The sequence below is a fragment of the Cavia porcellus genome, unplaced genomic scaffold (assembly GCF_034190915.1).
Source record: "Cavia porcellus strain 051 isolate PalLab524CR breed Dunkin Hartley unplaced genomic scaffold, mCavPor4.1 scaffold_6, whole genome shotgun sequence".
Taxonomy (NCBI): Eukaryota; Metazoa; Chordata; class Mammalia; order Rodentia; family Caviidae; genus Cavia; species Cavia porcellus.
In genome coordinates, this window is record NW_026947489.1 from 42,387,206 (window position 1) to 42,400,642 (window position 13,437).

At 41.1% G+C, this 13,437-nt stretch overlaps 1 protein-coding gene across 8 annotated transcripts in view; it reads left to right on the forward strand.

The window, feature by feature from the left end:
* Cald1 (caldesmon 1) overlaps window positions 1-13,437 on the forward strand; it is a 170,940-nt gene that overhangs the window by 86,429 nt on the left and 71,074 nt on the right. Inside the window, exon 1 of one of the 8 annotated variants that reach the window (XM_063250522.1) lies at window positions 12,843-13,058. The exons of 5 other annotated variants lie outside the window; for them this stretch is intronic. In XM_063250522.1, coding sequence (XP_063106592.1) covers window positions 13,009-13,058 — 50 coding nt within the window. In that variant the 5' untranslated portion in view covers window positions 12,843-13,008. Of the gene's footprint in view, window positions 1-12,842; window positions 13,059-13,437 lie in introns of those variants that run through there. 2 more of the 8 variants (XM_063250523.1, XM_013158643.3) reach the window with 2 other exon arrangements.

The window sequence follows — 13,437 nt, forward strand, 5'->3', positions numbered from 1 at the left end:
ATACAGCAGAAGGGTGTGACAAGGGAAAGCTACTCACCTCATGGCACCCAGGAAGCAGAGAGAAACAAGAGCAAGTGTCTGGGCACCAGCTATAGTCCCCAGAGACGCACCAAACCCCCACGATCTTTTCTTTGAACAGATCTACTTCTTAGGCTCTACTTCCTGTTTCCCTCTCCTCCCAATAATATCATTAAATTATCATTTAATTCATGAATTAATTCACTGCTAAAATTAGAGCCCTCATGATCAGTCGCTTCCCTGAAGCCCCCTGGCAACAAGCCTTTAACATACTGGGCCTTTTGGGGGAACGTAATGGATCCAAACATTGCATTTATAGGTGTTTTCTGAGCCAGCATCTTCACAGTACATCTTTGCTATTCAGGGATGATCATGCTACAGGTACTAGGTGGTTTTTCTCATTGAACAGAATGAGTATTTGCAAATCTCAAGGCTGAGGCAAAATAGAAAATTCCCTCATCTTTTAGTTTCTCCATGTTTTACATCATAGGCACATGAATATACAGTGTATCATTGTGGCATTTGTTGGCAGTGTGGTATAGCTGGGCTACTGAGCCTACGCTTCAGAATAGGGTCAGGTTTCCACTGGAACCCTGCCTGGAGTACACAATTACTGACAGGTGTCCTATAAGGTTAAAAGTCAGAATTCTCCTGAGCCAAATGTGGTGGTGGCGGCACATCCCTGTAATCCCAGCACTCAGAAGAGGATTGCTGAGAGTTTGAAGCCAGCCTGGGCTAGGTAGTGAGTTCAAGACTAGCCTGAGCTACACAGTGAGACCCTGTCTCAAAAAGCAAAAAGCAGAAAAATAAAAAAATTCTGTCTGATAGCGGGATGCAGGTCCAAATCATTGCACTCAGCCTTACAAAGCAAAATATCCAAGAGTTCACGGTCTTGGTGGCGAGGAGAAATCTAGAAAGTCTGCCATTTATTCCAAGCTTAGTGCATTTTTTCCTCTTCCTCATGCCATGCTCAACCCTATTCTATAAATACAAACCCCATATATGGTCTTCTAACCCCTGTTAGTAGATCCCTTTTAGATCAAGGGTAAAAGAGATGGCAATGGATAGATGTTTAGTCAACCTGAACTTCCTGGAGCATAAAACAAAACTAATACTTCTTAGAGTGGCTGAGAAAATGAAGATGTGGAAAAATGTCCTCAAAATGTAAAAGGTGATGTACATGATATCCCTTTACCTTGCTGAGGTGCCTAGATGATTTGTTCAAAGCAGATTCCTCTCTACTAAACTGTAGTTCAACTAGCAATTTCATTCTGGTTTTGTACTTTGTCTCAAAGAAATTGTCACTTCTCAGCCTATGGCTACCTTATACCATGGGACTGGTCCTCAGGTATCCCAGGCTTTCAAACTCAGGTTCAGAGAAATGCTATAAAATATGACCTGCCACTGTCCTTAGAGCCTGTCACCTCTGGAAGAGGCTTGGGACCTCAGTTGCAGTTTTTAAAAAATGGAAAATGGTTTTTATCTTTCCTTTCTCTGTGGTTGTGAGTTGAGAAGAAAGACTTTAAAATGATGGCTTTATCCAATCAGAATGACACTGTGCTATTTACAAAGAGGGCGGTGGCTGTCGGTCCAGTCTTCTTCCAGGTTGGCAGAGGTGCTTCCACGACCCTGACTTTTGCCTGCCAAGACTCCCTTCATTGAAGTCCTGCTCACTGGTCAGCCTGGAGAACACTTTCCCAGATGTGCCCTTTACAGTGACTGAGCTCAAATCTTGGTCTCATAAAGCACTTACTATGTACATCATACTACCCACTGTATATGTGTATTTGTCTACATATCTGCTTTGCCCACCAAATAAGCAACTCTAGATCAGAAGCCACATCTTCCCCAAAGGCCAACACACAATGTTGAATGAGAACAAATACGTCAGTTTGTATCCATGTGTCAAGGCAGAACTGTGCCAAATTTGCTGATCTGGTTAAGGGAAGCAGAAACTTTATTGACTTCGAGATATCCTGAGGACTAACTCCATCAGTGTCTTGCTTGGGGTCCCATCATTTCCCAGATGAGTCTTCAAGTCATTGCACTTTGATTCCATACCATTGTCTCTAGAGACATAAAGAGATTTGTCTCATGTAGTTCTCTGATTACTAAGGATAATTGGACTTTTACATCATGTAATTTGGTCACTTATGCTTTGTTAGTTTCATTAGGAGATAAATAATAGCAGTAAGTTTCCTTGTGTTGACCTATTTGCTCTGGTACTCAGACCCTTAGTATTATTTGTAATTAGTGCACTGTAAAATCAGATAATCAAATTATAGGATGCAAGCAAAATCCTCAGAAATCCAATGGTGATCAAACTGTAGAGTCAATATCTTCTCTAATGAAAGACCAAGTTTGTGATTAATTAATCTTAGGAGAATCCTTTCAAACTAAAACATTTTTATCAAGATATGAGTATTTTATTAGTTTTTTCTGTTTTATTTTGTTTTTATAAATAGTTCACGTACATTAAATAGTATTATTTTGACTAAGGAAGAAATTGAGTTTTTTCATTATAAAAGTATACTCTTTGTTTAATTTGTTACCATAAAATTTGTAATCAAAATAAAGTGGTGGACATGAACACTAAGAATATATGGACCTGAAAGCACAATAGAATAGTCTCAGAATGGCATCTCTTAATTTTCCATTTAATTTTTGATTCTTAGGTCCACTAGGAAAGTCAGAAGGAAAGATGATTTGAAGTTATCCTAGGAAGACTCTGAACTCTAAAATGCCTAAGAGAATCTCAGATTACTTCAGCACTCTTTGCAGCATATTTTAAAAAGCTGTATTCATATTTCACATCATTGGCTTTCAAATTCAAAGCGACTGTCTGCTACTTTAAAAAAAAATCATCTATTTTCTTTTCTTTGTTTTCTTCATAAAGTCTTAAAATTAAAAACCTTTCCAGATGACTCCTGGCTTTTGAATGAGAAAAAAATGAATATGATTTTCACTAAATGTTTTCCCTAAATAAAGCTGTCTGTTTTTTCCTATAAATTAGTGAGGAAAAAAAGAAAGAAAAAGAGCTCATTTGTTTTCTTGTCTTAATAATGGCTTGAGTTTAATGCTAAGTACCATCAAAGTAAAATAACACCCAACCCTAAAACTCTTTCGTCTCTTAGTCTCTTTCTAATCTCTGGTTTTAGGCTGCCACCATAAAGGCAATCAAACTTCTACAACAGAACACTGCTGATAATTTACTACATCCAGATTAAATTGCATCAGTGCCCAGATTTAACCAAGTGGACTCTAACTTTAACTCAGGATCTTAGGAAACTTAAAAGAGGAATAGGTCAGTAGATCATGTCTTCATGAGTGCTACATCCAAACCAAGGGATAGCACTGGGCATCTGGGAATAGCCAAATGAGACAGACTGTGAGTCTCAGAATTTGTTCAGTCTCGTCACAGAGAACTCTACTCTCACTGGGTTGTCTCCATTTGGCTTAGGTGAAACATTCCTTGTGATGACTTCATCAATGCACACGAAGAAGTCTCTGTGTAGCTTCCTAACATTGTGGGTTTCTGGGTATAGACGTCCTGCTGGGAATTGAGAGCTGTCCAGGAACTGACTAGGGAGTTATCCGCTCTCTCTTAATCAATTGGCATCATGATGTATGTGTGAATCTCTCAAACCACTGTGAGTCAGTCAGTGTACCTGGGTCCTGTCACCTCTGGAGCTCCCAAGATTTAGTTTCTGCTGCTATAGAACTTTTAGACCTTAAATGATGATGAATTCCCAAAAAGATCACTTTGTGAAAGCCTTTGGATGGTCCAGTCAACTAGCCTTGTTGGTATAGCATCTCCAAGTCATTGTTTTCCTTCTTTACCCCAGAGAGTAAATGATAAACACTTACTGACATTCTGTTGTATGCCTAAGTCTCATCCAGCCTGCATCAGGTCACAAGACATTGTCACATATCCTTACCAGCAAAAATATTATGATTTGGTAAAAAAAAAAAAAATTACAAATAAAAAAATAAATAAGGCTATATAAATCTATAGTTATTTCTGTATGGATTATAGGTTATTTCTATATGATTACACATATCATAAGCATGTATAGTTTTATGTGATCCATTGTCACAAACTAGGATAGGAGCTACTACCTATAAATAACACATATAAAACAGCTTTTAAAATATAAATAAAAAATTCAAAGTATTAAAAACACATAATAGACCATTTCTCTAACATTAGAAACAAATATCCTTGAGTCAAGGTCTGACTTGTAAAAAATGAAATTTATATTTTTAAAATCTTTATATAATATCATTGGGAAAACTCTGGATTTGATTCCAGCTATAAAAACTACATGTAAATTTAATATCCAGATGTGTAAAGTAGACAGATACATTTATGGTTGTAGAAATAGTCAGATACTTTGAACAAGAGTGATACACACTGAGAATTCTATGGTTCACAAACTTAAGTGTTTTCTTTAAGGTTTTGACTTTTTCTCCTGCACTAGAATATATCTTGAAGAGTCCCTGCAATGATTTCTTAAGTCTCTTCACAGTTTAATTGCATCTGCATTTTAGAATATATTATTATGGCCATTACTCAGGTTCTCACACCTAAAAAATCATATGCTTCCTTCCTAGAATTAAATAAAGTGAATGCTATTATTACCATCACTGATAGCAGAACTGGGAATTTGTAGGCATACACTTGAAAGCATTCATTCAAGAAAATATTGTCAAAGCCTTGTTCCTTCCAAGCGCTGCTTCACTGATTTAAACATATATTTTGAGGTGAAGGCAGAAAGGAGTTAGAAGCATGATTTTAATGCTAATGACCATGCTAATGACCTTCAGGAAAAGAAAATAGCACAGCTAGCTAAAATGCCCAGATTTCAAAAGGACCTTAGAGAGTAGACCTCAGTAATTGATACAAAGGAGTATTTTTTTTTTAAAGAGGAAATTTATAACAAGTTAGTGGAGAGGGTGACTTATCCATGTGACAAAATTATTTCTCAAATGCATGCAAATCATGAGGGGGACACTCTAACTTCCTGCTTTCTTCCCCTGTGGTGATAAATTGTAAAGAAATAAAGTCAAAAAAGGGAAGATTTCATAGAAGTAGGGCAAAGAACTGATTCATAGAGAATCATGGAATTCAGAGAAAAAAAGGAATGAGGCTTCCCAGACAAAAGAAGTGTCAGAGAAGAGTGGAGAGCACAAAAGAGCACTCAAAAGGCAAAAAAAAAGAAGTGGGGGAAATCTTCACTCTGGCCACGTGACCTTTATGAGCAATGGTAGGGTGTGTTGCACTGACGAAAAATATATGTGAGATTGCCAGGGAGGATACAGCTAGAGGTCAAGATATGCTATGGGGGGAAAATCAGCCGTGTAAGGCTGGGACCAAAGGTGTGATCTTGGTGGGGAAAGAATGCCCTCGTTTTAACTGAGTGGAGTCTCCTGATAAGGGAACATGTATTTTGCCGTGAAAAGTATGGAAACACCAAGACAGAGTGTTATCATCGTCACACCATGTTCTCATCCTATTCACCCCACAGTCAATACTGGTACCTTTCAAGCGCTGCTTCATTGGTCCACTGGAGTAGGACTTGAGATGCAAGTGCAAAAGTGGGAAAGGAAGGATCCAGATGATTTAGTCCTCAAGAAAGTCGAGTGTACACAAACTCATTCAGGGGAGCATGTGCCTCAAGTAGAAAAGAAGAGGATGCTTGCCTAAAACACACAGAGGCACTACATTAACCCAAAAGCTTTCTTTCTTAGGCTCATTGCTAGTTTGCACATGCTCATTATAACATTTATAATTCATGTTGGTCAAATTTCGTAGTAAACCATAATGACATCTCAAAGATGGTGCCTTTGTGCTGTTACTCGTGTCTTTTCATTCAGAATTTGCTTTTGAATGTCAAGAGAGTCACATCAGTAGTCATTTAACTCCAAGGGTTACCTGTTAGGCAGGGCTACCACACATTTTTCCAATTTAAAAGCCCTTCTATTTGTGTACATCTCCATGGTAATCTCTCACAAGTTCATGCCTATAAATTCAATTGCCACAAGCCATCCCCATAGTTCCTGTTTCTTTGCAAATGCCCCAGTGAGGCTTGGGCCTCTCTTGTCAGGAAGTCACCTGCAGAGAACCCTCTCACTGTCACTGTGTTGGAGCCCAACCTAGTTGTGGGCCTGTGTGCCAAAGACACCATTGCATACCCTGTGATGCGGCCTTTGGAGGTATCCGAGGTGGTCCTGCATCCCTTACAGTTCTTCATAATTCTAAAACCACAGGAGCACAGACACAGCAGAGTGATGACCTTCCTCTGTGTTCTCTTACCTTTTGTCATCTGGACACTAAAGCTTGGTCTACAAACCTTGTAGAAACTGCTGTGCATCCTTTTGCAGTTAACCTTTCTCAGGGTACAGACCTACAGGATGGGGTTGGACTAAGGGACTGATTCTCAAATCTGTAAGAGCAAGTAGTCTCTCCAGTCCCTCCCACAGCCCTGCATACTTACACAGATCTCTGCCCCAGTGGTGGGGCAACACCAAGCAGAGGCCAAGCCACGACTGATATTCCTTGTGTTCTCATGTGATTCAATTACAAGATAAATAAATCAACTCAGCCAAGGTCATTACTTGCTCTTTATAAAGCCATTGCACTAAGTGGTTTATGGAATGCATGTGATTGAAAACCCGCTTCTCTTGAGGCACTGAACTAACAGGAGTAAGAGGGAGTCACAAAGATGGGAAGACAGAGTCCTCTCCCTCAAAGAGCCCGGAGTCTCATAAAAGCGGACAGAGATACAGGAACCTGCTATTTATGCCATCTAGAACCTTTATCGTCACAAACAGATCATTAGACTTCTCAGGTGTTAAAATTCAAGCCAGCCCCCCCCCTTTTATTTATTTATTTTTATTATTATTTTTTTTAATCGGTACCGGGGATTGAACTCACGACCGCCTGCTTGCAAGGCAGGTGCTTATGCCGTTGAGCTAAATCCCCAGCCCCAAACCCCCTCCCTTTAATTTTAAAGAAAAAAACAATGAAAATGATACAGAATTTCAAAATAAGATGCTAGGAAGTTAACAGTGGTTGTATTGTATATTGTTGTCTTCAAAATAGTTGCTCAGGTTACCAGACACTGGCATGCAAAATTGATCACACAATATAAGCACTAACTGTGCCTTTCAATGAACCAATAGAATACATACTACAATTGTGTTAGCTATCTATTTTTCCCCTTCCTTCTTTTCTCCTTTTCCCTATTCCAGTTGTTCTTTCCTTTTGAACAGTTCTTTCCCCTTTATAATATCTATTGTAGCTTTTGGATTTTATTTATTCTTTCAGTTTCTTATACCAGGGAGATAATATGGTGTCTACACATAAGAGTCTGATTTATTTCACTTGTTAGTATGGTCTCTAGTTGCACCCATTTAACTATAAAAGCCTCAAGTTTATCTTTCTATACAGCTTAGTACTACTCTATTGTATAAAAATACTACATCTTTTTTATTCATTCCTTGGTTGATGGGCCTAAGTCAGCACTCTTTGAAAGGTCTTATTCTCAGTTCTTGTGTTCCTCAGCTTCCTATTTAAGTTACCAATAGTAGAACTATCATACATTCTGAAAGAGTTGAAAAATGGACCCTGGAAAATGGTGTGAAGCTTGCTATATTAAGGCAAAAGTAGATTGAAGATAGACTAACAAAGCAACAAATACTGAACGGAAAAGGAGCCAAAAAGTGAATGTATAACCTTTGCAAGGTTACTGCAAAGAATACTGACCACAGATAACTTTTCAATTGTTCTTCCTCTGGTTTTGCCCCTTTGCTCCATATACCTCAATGAAAAAAATGATGTAAGGATGTGTTTGCAAGAACACAGGAGGCAGAACTGGGACCTCTTCCAGGCGCAGCCAGCCTGGGCTCCAGCCTTATTATGTCCAATTCTGGTTTCCTGTTTGAAGAGTTGCTGTATTTCAGGTTGATATTTAGAAGATGCAAAATGGGCATTGGCATCCAGCCTAGAAAAGACGAGGCTAGAGGATAACTTAATACCTGTGGCTCTAATAGACATAAATGGGTTTCCGTTTGCAGCAACAGGAAGTCTAGCTTGATAACAGAACAAATTGAGCATGTAAGTGATTAAACACCAGTGCCTTGATCACAGAAGATCACTTTCTGAAATGCAGTACCATCACTGTGCTGCTTTCAGAGAACTGCTCAATCCAGCTTGTGCTGAAATGTTTGTATGCATAGGTTCCCTCCCTTTGAGACTGCCCTGCTTATTTTTGGAACCCCATAGCATTCAGTTCAATGAATTGCCTGTAGTAAAATTTAAATAGTGCTAAATGGGGGGGGGGGGGAACATGTTGGGGGGCTGGGGATTTAGCTCAGCGGCATAAGTGCCTGCCTGGCAAGTGCGAGGTTGAGAGTTCAATCCCCAGTAGCAAAAAAAGAAAAAAAGGAACATGTTGGGGTGAAACTATGCAGCCACCATTACAAGGGCAATAAAGGAATCTATTGTCCCAAGCCCATGTTACAAGACCAGAGACAGCAGAGGCAACAAATAGTTCAGAAAACGATGTCAGCACAGACTGCAGGCACTGCAGAGCAGGGCAGAGTCACAGTGGATGACTTTCACACAACCCACACCCCTCCCCGCCCCCTGCCACCACATAGTCCTCGCAGAAGACACAGGTGGAATTACAAGGACCCAGTGGGGGAAGGAGACACATGGGAGACAGAAAGCAGGGAAATGAGAGGTGTCTGTAATTCCACAAAGGGGAATTCAGAAAGAGACAAGTACTTCATGAGAAGCCTTCTCAGAAGTGATTAAAAGCATAGGACAGCAACACAGTCTAAGTGATCTCAAGTGACCGTGTTCAATGCTATGGCGAGAGGACTATAAGGGGCCAATGGGAAGGAGAAAAGAGCATCTGCCTGCAGATTTGTAGTTAACCCCTTTAATTTCACTTCTAGTCACCTCTTGGCAACATTTGTGCCTGGTTTAAACAATGTTAACTCCAAATTTCTACATAAGAAAATTTAGCTCCAAAAACTTTTCCACAAATTCCCTTTTAGCTGCTTCAACTATTGCCTCCCATTGTGTAGACTGAAGTGAATTTCCATAGAAACTGAATATCTGTGTGTTCACACATGTTTGTGTACATACATAAGTGTGTGTTCATGTGTCCACACGTGTATGCATGTGTATGCATAACACATATACACTTGTGCGTCTTCAGTCCATAAGGCAGTGCACACAGCACTTCCCACATACTTTTCTTATCCCTGGGGAATTGCTCCAACGTAAAGCTGTCCTTAAACAATGATTGCAGGCCGTAAAGTCTGGAACAGATCATGTGGTCCAGTCTCCTACCTCCATGAAATACTTATTTTTAAAATCATATTTTATTAATAAAGGACCACCCTGTGGTGGGAGCTGTTCATTTCTATTACACTGACCTCTGACAAACCTTCCCAACCCAGAATCTCTTTGATAAAAAATTAAACCAGAAAGTAAGTGTACAGAAACAAAGGATGCTATGAGTAATCCTAAGAGGCCCAGATTTTCATTTTTACTGGTTGGAATCAAAGCCTCATCCTTTGTGTGACACCTTCTGTCTTGATGAAGGATGACTGGCCCCAGTGGTTCACATCCGAAAGAATGGCCATCAGTTCCATTCCCCAAGCTAGACCCTGAGCACCCTCGTCTGCACCACACCTTGGAAGTTTCTGTACAGAATACTGACCACAGATAATTTTTCAATTGTTCTTCCTCTGGTTTTGCCCCTTTGGCTCCAGGCACTGGCTCTTGGAGAACCACTTGGAAGTTATTTTCCACCTCAGCTTGGCCCTGAACTCCTGATTCACTTGTAATCTCCCTGCTTCACTCTCCCTGTCTTATATTATCGTAGGTGTTCTTCCTGTCCCTGCTGGTGTCTGACTCAGGTACGAATCTCACTAAGTGGGAAGTAGCTTGTATATCTCAGCACAGGAACATAAGGTGATTACATCCTTGCTGTCCTCCATAGAGGGAAAGGTATGTGCGTATGGCAGGGGGCGAGGACAGAAAAAGGAAGTGAGAGAGACAGACACTGAGCAGCAACCTTGAATATTACAAAACTATACAAGCCAAGTCAGAATTGGAGTAACAACAGGGATTAGGAAGGAGTGAATCGGGAGGTAACATTTATTATCAAGGTTAAAGTATTATGGACAGCTAAGTTAGGTAGAAATATTATATGCAGTCAGACATGGCCCTCAAAGGAGTCAGCACAGATACAACTGCAAGTGAAGGCACATTCAGCTAAAGGTCATGCCTCAAGACAAAAGATGGAATGATAAATCCACATACTTCCCCTAGGGATAAACAGTGGTGATTGATATGCTAAATATTAGTATCTATTCTAAATAGGCATCAGTCACCTTGGGTGGGGGACCAAAACCTCCTATTCAGGAAAAGTCCCCTGTTCACTCATGTACACTTGCTACAGTGACTTGCTTCCCCATTTAATATTATCTAAGCAATTATACCATAATCTTATTGGTTGGCCATAGTTTTATCCCACCTCATACTCAACGTGCAATTGTCCATTGGATTAATGTTATCCAAGTACAGTACTTATTAACTTATTAGCTGATTATAGTTTCGTCCTGCCTTAGGACTGCCTCACCTAGTTGAGTATGCTGTATAAAGCTCCCTTGAGATTCCTCAATATCTTCGGCTGTTAAGCTCTGCTGTTCCTAGAATTCATTCTTCGATGTTAGAGAACACTAACTCAGCGTATCAGTCATCTAATAGGCTAACAAGTTGAGAGTTGTAGTATTTGCCTTATAGTATTTAGATTATTTGGAGGTTCCATATTCATATCAAAAGGAGTACTATACTTTTTATCACTCGTGTAGTAACCACAGATTGAATGGTTTAAAACAACAGAATAGTATTATCTACAGGTCCACAGAAGTCCAGCACAGGTCTCACTGGACTGGAATCAAAGTGTTGGCAGGGCTGCATTCCTTTCTGGAGGCTCCAGGGTAGAATCCATTTCCTGGCCTTTCCCAACAGGACAAGCTGCCACATTCCTGGGCGCTTGGCCCCTCCTCCCTCTCCAACACCAGCAATGCTGCATTCCTCTGACCCTTCTTGTGTAGCGCCCTCCATCCCTTTCTGAGTCACAGGCAGAAAGGGTTTTCTGATTTTCAAGACCCATCTCATTAAATGGAGTACCCCTTAATAATCTGGGATCATCCCCCATTTCATTGCGTTCAACTTAATCACATCTGCAGACTCCTTAGGATTGAGATCATGTAATGTTACACATTTTCAAGTCCGAAATTAGAACATGGACCTCTTTGATAGAAACATTTTGCCTACAACAGCAAATCATGGAATTTTATCAGCAATTGAAAGGACAAAATTAAGCAAACAAAAATCTGTAGAAAAGGGAGCAGGATGCCTAAATGTATGTTTATATCACAGTTCTGGAACAGTAAACTCATTACGAGTGAATATTTACATCCTCATGTGGGAGCCCAAATACATCTCTGTGTCTTATGCATTTAAGTCAAATATTTTCAGTGATAATGCAGATAATAATATTTAGATATAATATGATATATGGAGATAAATAATTTTGCAGTTCACTAAATTATATTTAAAAACTATGACTTTGATGACAACATAGTATTTAAACAAGTGATTAGAGTGATTAATCTAACTTAATTAAATTGAAATTGAGCGTGATGGGTTGCTGTACCTCAGCTCCATGATTCTGGACAAGTTGTTTAAATGTTCTGTGCATTGTAGCCTTCCCTGTGCTTGGAGGTTGTTGAGCTCATTCCATTCTGTGTGCCGGGCTCTCAGTGTACATGGTCCACTGCTTCTGCTCTTTACCAAAAGAATAATCCAAGCCTACCTTGGGGAGCTCTACACTGTTCTATTCATTTGACAGAATGCCAGTCCCATGCGCAGCAGCTCAGTAGGTATCCCAGCACCCATCATCACTGTGCTCGCTGCTGTCAGAGATGAGGAAATGTATTCATAAGTGTAGCCAACCTGGGTGTCATCTGCAGATAGGATCAACACTGCCCCCTCCTGAGGGGCTGGAATCTGGGTGCTCTCCAAGCACTGCTGACCAGCCTCCCTCACCCAGCCCGGCTGATGAGATCACTATGTGGGTGTTGTGGGGACAGCTGTGCTTGCTGTCTCAACATGTTCCCAGGTGGGCTCACCCTCATTTCTCAGCAGGGTGCAAGCACCCTACCCCCTGCGTGGTCTGCCCTGTCACTGAGAAGGCTGTCTCCGTCTTCATCCTTTGCATTTGGTTTGCATTTTTATGTCTTGCATCTTTCTCTGGATAAAGGGATAAGAGGAGGCTCTCAGATTTGATTTCTCAGTAGGAGCTGTTTGCTTTGGAAGCCTTCTACCCAATACTAATTGAGAACAGAGCTCAGTATGAGGGCCTGAGAACTGCACCCGGGTGAACTTTTCAGGGGGCTGATTTCTATTGATCTTGTCAGAACCGTGTTGTGTATGCATTTCCTAATCCCACAATCGACTCTTCCAAAAGTCTGAGCGCAGCATCAAGATCTTTTCCTTTGACTACTTGCTTACCTTGGAATGCGTAGTTATTTCATACTGCTAAGCATATAAAGCCTTCATCTGAAAAGCAACTGGAGATTCTGGCCCCTGCAGCCCGGCAGTCAGAATCCGTGCCTTTCAAATCCAAACGTGATGGGCTTCTATTAGAGAGATTACAGTACAAAATAACAATCAGCTCTCTGATGATCTTGTGTGGAGGGAGAGGGTGGGGAGGAGTAGATTTAGCTGAGGACAAGCCCAGACTTTCGTCACAGGGACAGACCACAGTGCTAACACAAAGGGAGAGCCCCAGCATCCCGCACAGGCGCTCAGCCGCACAGCATGGCCCGTGCGCTGGCTGGGCCCACGCCCTGACCCCAGCCAGGTCGCCCGCACCGCGCCGGCCCTGCCCAGCTGCAGACATGCTCGGAACCGGGTCCCACGGAAGACGCAGCCTGGCCGCGCTCTCCCAGTGAGTCTGCATTTCCCTCTCCCATTCTTCTTTTCTTTCTTTCCCCTTTTTTGCCTCCCAACAAAAGTATTGTTTCAAAGAAATTGTGGGAGTCGGAGGGGAGGAGACAGCAGGAGGAAAGGCAGGCAGGAGTATGTGAATTTTGGATCCCTGAAATTCTCTGGTCTCAACTGCCTGCTGGTCCTGATTCGATGGCGGTCCTTGTTTCCGTTTTAATGGTGCCTTCTTAGCAGGGATTTCTACCTAGGCGTGGGTTTTTCTCTTCCAAATACTGATCCACAACGCTAAAAATCTGTTGTTGCTAAAAAATCTGCAGTTAATTTAGACCTGAGCTCTCTGCCCCCCAGGGATCCGTTTGCAGGACATTTCACTGACCCAC